General features: G+C 50.7%; 1 protein-coding gene across 1 annotated transcript in view; it reads right to left on the minus strand.

Moving 5' to 3' along the window:
- Nucleotides 1–305: 305 nt before the first annotated feature.
- Fam19a3 (family with sequence similarity 19 member A3, C-C motif chemokine like) overlaps nt 306–6,117 on the minus strand; it is an 8,830-nt gene continuing 3,018 nt past the window's right edge. The window contains exons 4-8 of the mRNA XM_026777371.1: nt 5,919–6,004; nt 5,688–5,803; nt 4,752–4,901; nt 3,810–3,934; nt 306–1,803 (exon numbers count right to left, since the gene is read on the minus strand). Of these exons, the coding sequence (XP_026633172.1) occupies nt 1,792–1,803; nt 3,810–3,934; nt 4,752–4,901; nt 5,688–5,802 (402 nt within the window). The 5' untranslated portion in view covers nt 5,803; nt 5,919–6,004 and the 3' untranslated portion in view covers nt 306–1,791. The remainder of the gene's footprint in view (nt 1,804–3,809; nt 3,935–4,751; nt 4,902–5,687; nt 5,804–5,918; nt 6,005–6,117) is intronic.

Here is a 6,117-nt window from a genome sequence, read left to right on the forward strand (position 1 = left end):
CTGTCTCATTTGTAACCTGAATAATTCACTTGCCCATCTCTCCCTGAGCATTAGGAGAAAAACAAAGCCAGCCCTCGCCCTGTGCTCAGGTTTCTAGGGCCCAGAGGGCAAGCCAGGAGGCTGAGAGGCCATCCCAGGCCTTCAGCTGTCCCTTGGGTGTCAGGGGTGACAAACACCTGAAATGGGTCACGAGGTGTTTCTTCCACCCTAGAGCTAAAGGTGGCATTGACAGTTCTGAAATGTTTTTAAAACACAACCAGACAAAACAAAGGATATGTCACAAGGACTCAATGTGGTCCGCAGAATATAGCAGATTCATTTTCTGGCTCTTTCCAGAAAATATTTGCCAACCCCTCCACCTATCCTCCGACCTCCACTCTTCAGTGTGGAAGGAGACTGTGACCGCCTTTGGTCTCTCCATGGGCGCCCTAGCCTGTGGCCCTGCTGTATGCAGAGACTGTTAGAGGCCTGCCTTAACATTACTGCTCATCTCATTTAGCAAAAACAAAAATAAGCCCCAAGATGGGGTGATATCAGAGTCTTAGTCAAATGCTTAAGGAGATAGGGGAAGCTAAGACTCCATCCTAAACTATCCCTGATTTGCCTTTTCAGGGATGGGGCATCGTCCAGGCTGGTCTCTAACACACCCTACTCCCTAAGGGCCTTGATGAGGAGTGTAAGCCAGGATGCTACTCCCAAGCCATCTATCAGGCCAACCTGAAGACCTTCAACTTTGAGCTGTATTCTGCCTAACTCGCTCCTTTCCAGGTACCTATCTAGGGAGATGGCTGAGGCTCTCAGAAGAGAAATGCCGGAGGGCAACGGGATGCCAGTTCACAGTGCTCCAGCTGCAACTGGGCCGAGTGACCTCTGGGCTATCATGGGAACTTTTTTGGATCTGGGGGACTGAGATGTAGCCCCACTCTGCAGTGTGTAGGGATTCTGGATTTTTGTGGATGGGAGATCAAAGTCCCATCTCCCAGAAACATGCTGCTGCTATCTAGACAGTGTTTGCAGGGTTCCGCTCTCTACAGTAAATTACTATGAAGACAGCCTGGAATCTCAGCATTTGAGTTTTGGAAGCTCAAACTGTGAGATCTTGGACAAACCATCACATCCCCCTGTGACTCAGTTTCCTCATCCACTAAAACAAGCAAAAACAAAACCAAAAACCACATGAAGTTCAGGTGGGGACGGTCCCAAGGACCTGTCCATCCCTCAGACAACAAAGGGTGTGAGCTACACACCCTGCCTCTACAGAGCTGGGCTAAGGAGTTGTTGGACCTCATCTCTACTTTCCAGCACTGTCAAAAGAGATTCCCCTGGCTTGGCATCAGAGGACAGTGTCTCCTTTAACATCTTAGCATCTTGTCGGGGATGCAGGACTTCATGACTTTGTGTCTTGTGATCAGGAGACAGTCAAAGATCAATGAGACTCCCCTCCACCCATCCCCACCATACCCATGGTAGGTAGCTCAAAGGCCATGGGTACCACACACTTTAACTGTTTGATGTCTGTCATCCACTCCCTAACTTGACAAGATATTCCTTAAGAACAGGATTACGGGTGTCTACCTTTGTTCATAAGAGAGCATATTTCTCAAGTATGTGACAGAAGATACAGCGTTTCTGCTAAGCAGCTTGACTAACTTGCCAGTCTGATGTCACATGGGACTAAAAGTCTGGGTAAATGAGTCCTCACATCTGCCGGCTGGTGTGACCAGAAGCCATTCTTCAATCTAGACAATCAAGACAATCCAGACTGTCCTGTCTAAGCCATGACCCCGAGGGTTATCGTGTGACCTAGAAAGCAAGTGGTTAGAAGGTTAGAGAAATCAACAGGGAGTCAGCCTCTGTAGCATGCCAGAGAGCCCTGGGTCATGCAAATCACTTAGAGGTCACTGCTGCTGATCTCCTAAAGCCGTCCAAGCTGGACACGGTGGCCTGGTGGTCCATGCTGACATCAGCTGCACAAGCGTCACCACTGTTTGCTTCTGAGTCACTACACAAATTGCAAAGGTTGTGATCTACCTTTTAGGTCACAAACCCTACCCTGTAACAGTATGGCAAATGTCCCAAGCTCTGTGATGGGTCCCACTTTGCAAGTCTTGATAAGCATCTCAGAATGTCTGTCTCCCTTTGCTGCCTACAGACAGGCTTTCCAGCCTTCTAATCAGCCAAACCCTCTTCTTTTCTTTCTTTCTTTCTTTCTTTCTTTCTTTCTTTCTTTCTTTCTTTCTTTCTTTCTTTTTTTCTTTCTTTCTTTACTTTTAATGAAAAAAAAATTTTTTTGTATGCCAGTGCTCTGTCTGCTTGTGTATGTCAGAAGAAGGCATCAGACCCAACTTTATAGATGGCCGTGAGTCATCATGTGGTTGCTGGGAACTGAACTTAGGAACTGTGGAAGACTAGCCAGTTCTTTTAACCACTGGGCCAGCTCTCCAGCCCCCCCCCTTTTTTTTTAAGTTTTGTGTTATGGGTATTGTATCTGAATGAACGTCTGTGCACCACATGTGTGCCTGGTGCCTAGGGAGGCCACATAAAAGTATTGGATCCTTTAGGATTGAGTTATAGATAGTTGTGAGCTGCCGTGTGGGTGCTAGAAATTAACTTTGGTCCTCAGAAAGAGTGTTCTTAACCATTGAGCCATCTCTCCAGCCCCGAAACTGTCTCTTGCTGTAGCTAGCTACCAGTGTTGTGTGTGCTATGATAACCCCCCTTTTCTCAGAATCCTAGAACCTGTTTTTGCTTCTGTTTGTTAACCTTCTTGCTGTGCACAATGGGGACAGGGTCAGAGACACTGCCTTGGCCTGTCACTCATTTGCACAGATGACGATGACAACGACATGCAACTAATTAGCCAAGGCACACATGGAACTGCTAAAGAGTTTGATTAAATTTTAATTGCCCCCTGTTTTGTGGGGCAGGCAGCGAGCCATGGTGATAATAATCTTCTTGGCTGCTGTCACTGAGGACAGATCAATTTGACCAGAGAAGGGCAGGTAGGAACTGCGGGGAGTTAATGGCCTTAAGAAGAGTGTAAGTGACAGGGGACAGTCTGCGGCAGAGGTGGTAGGCAGAGTAGTTACTGGGTCTGGAATTCAGATATTAGAAAAAATTCCTCCCTGAGTGGCCTAGGGAATTTCTTAGGTGTCCACTTTTTCCTCCCTTAGGCGCTCTCTCTCTCTCTCTCTCTCTCTCTCTCTCTCTCTCTCTCTCTCTCTTTGTTTTTTTAAGACAGGTATATGTAGCCCAGGCTAGCCTTGAACCCCTGACCTTCCTGCGAGTGCTAAGATTCCAGATGTGTGCCACTAGGGCCTACTCTACTTTCTTTTTATATTTTTAAAAGATTTATTTATTATATATACAACTTTCTGCCTCCATTTATACCCACACACCAGAGGAGGGCATCAGATCTCTTTACAGATGGTTTGGAGCCACCATGTGGTTGCTGGGAATTGAACTCAGGACCTCTGGAAGAGCAGACAGTGCTCTTAACCACTGAACCATCTCTCCAGTCCCATCTACTTTCTGTTTAAAGGCCTGATATTTTCTAGTAGTAAACCCATGCTAAGCAAAGAGGAAAAAGCCAAGGCAGGCAGAACGTCAGCTTTGCCAATAAGGGCAAACCACACCCTTGGCAGCAGTGCCTAGAGTGGAGACAGACTCAGGAGACTGTCTGGAACGTGTTCTTATGGGTTACATGCCCATCTCATGGCTCTGCCATCCTGGCCCTCCAGGACTTGGCCCCTGTGCTACTCCAGGTGAAAGGGGAACAGGAGGGGAGGATGAAGCACCCACTTCAATACCTTGGTGGTTTTGACCTTGTGTCCACTGCTGCAGCTCCACCCTGACAGGTCCGGGAGCACCTTGCACTCCTCCCCCAGCAGGCAGGGTTCCATCTGACACCACCACTTCTGCAAGACGATGGCAGCTGTGGGGCAGGAGGCAGGTGAGGCTCTACGCTCTGGGAGCACAGCACAGCTAGCCCGGGAATGGGGCGTACCTGCCCACATAGCTTGAGCTTTGATGGCCACCTTTCCTTCTCTTCCCCCTAACCTGGGCTGTCCAAGGGGGCAGCATTGTACTTAGGCTGAGGGCCGGGGACTATCCCAATCAACTTTATCACTGCCTCACACCCAAAAGGCAGAAGGACACCAAGCTGGGAGGCAGGTGATGCTGACTCTGAGGCAGCTGTCCTTAGCAGAGAGGTACCACCGTCAGTGCTTTCCTTAGTGCGTACAAACTGCTGTCCAAGCCACGTCCAGTAGTGTAGAAGCTGGCATGCATGCGAGCAAGGGTAAGCATGATGATCCAGATGCTGTCAGAGCGTGGGAACGCAGGTGTGGGCAGAAAAGAGGGAACGTGGGTGTACAATGTGAGGGATCACATGTGACCCCAAGGAGAAGGCAAAGGTAGGCTAGGAATAAGAGGGGGCCTTGTAGAAGAGGACCTCTCTGGAGGAAGATGTGGGCCGAGGAACTAGTGTGCAGGAATGCATCCCTGTGCGTGTGAACCAGGTGGCAGGTGTGTGTGGCCTGTAACCAGAGCTTTCTTCCTCTAGGACACAGGGCGGGTCATGTCTGCCCTCTCCTCCAAGACGATCTCCATTACTGGAGACTGATAAGGTAAACCCCAAGATGGCTATGAAACTGGATCCTCAGCAGATGGGGAGGCCTAAACAGACTTTCTTATCTCTGCTCTGGGCCTCCTTACCCACCTGGCTGCGCAGGGCCTGGCCATACACTCACCGTCCACGCAGGAGGGCTTTGCCCTTGTAGTGCCTGCCACCTGGCCAGAGAGGCAGGCACACTTGACCGTCTGGGAGCGCTCCTCGATGCGGTTGCGGTTGCAGCAGCGATGCGCGGAGATCACCTCACAGGTGCCCTGCTTTACCAGGACTGAATGGGCCAGCAGGGGAAGAAAGGTCAGGAGACCCAGGCCTCCAACCTGCTCTCCTCCCTCCCACCCGGCTGCAGGTTCCCAATTTCTCCTCCTAGGTCATTTAAGAGATACCCAAAGCTGGGGATGCAACTCAGGGGTAGTGTTTCCTAGCACAGAGGCGCGGGCTCAGTTCATACTTTCAACATGCACACATACAGAGAGACAGAGAGAGACAGACGAGAGAGAGAGAGAGAGAGAGAGAGAGAGAGAGAGAGAGAGAGAGAGAGAGTTATCTAAAGGTAAAAGAGAGAAGAGCAGAAGAAACCTTTGTGTTACCTCCCTACCCCACCCCACCCCGCTGAGGCCACACTCATGACTCTTTGGACTCTTTGAAAGCTGGAGTTACACACCAGCCCCCACCTTCCACTTTCTCAGGGTTGAGGGCAAGGGCCCCAGGGCTTACAATGCGTGGGGGAGGATCATCCGCTTACAGAGGCTTTAGCCATCCCAGAAGGAAAACCCCAGAATTAGGCCAGGAGACTAGACTTAAGCCTCAACCGAGGGCCTCTCACTATAGAGCACCTTCCCCCTGGAAAGGATAGTACCAATGTGTCTACCCAGGCCTTCTCTGGACTGGGCCGCAAGAAGAGGGCAGTTTCCTGGGCAGTGGCCAGAGGAGTCACCTCTGCAAAGTTTACTCTGCCCCAGAGATCTGCCTGCTTTGTGGGGTGGGTTGGAGTGCCTTCTAGCTCTCCAGATGTCCTAGGAAAGTCCTCTCTAGTCTCTCACCACCTTCCCCAAACCTGTGGCTGTGGGAGGCTGCAAGGAAGCAGAGGCCAGCCGTGTCCACAGCCAGGCCAGGCACAGCGCTAGCACCCAGCTGCCTGGGCTCCAGTTGCTCGTGGTCCGCTCACTCATCCTGTGGAGAGAAGTACATACCCCGCTTAGCTCAGGGCAGACGGTCCCCTGCCCTCAGGTTCAGCCCCTTCTCTGTGCCCTGCTCTAGAAGCCCCAAGGTTAAACAGAATGCATACCTTGTCCCCAGGCAACTTGCAGCCAGGAACGATGCCACTGTCTCCAACGAGTGATTCAGAAGGACCAGGGGACAGGAAGGCAGGGCCTGTGGAGGAGACATTTAAGAGATTTTACAGATTTTAAAGGGCTGTGCCATATGGGAGACAACAATGCTGACTCCCACTTTTTGAGCTCTCCATCCAGACACCTCACTGTGTG

This window comes from Microtus ochrogaster, unplaced genomic scaffold (assembly GCF_000317375.1).
Source record: "Microtus ochrogaster isolate Prairie Vole_2 unplaced genomic scaffold, MicOch1.0 UNK60, whole genome shotgun sequence".
NCBI lineage: Eukaryota > Metazoa > Chordata > Mammalia > Rodentia > Cricetidae > Microtus > Microtus ochrogaster.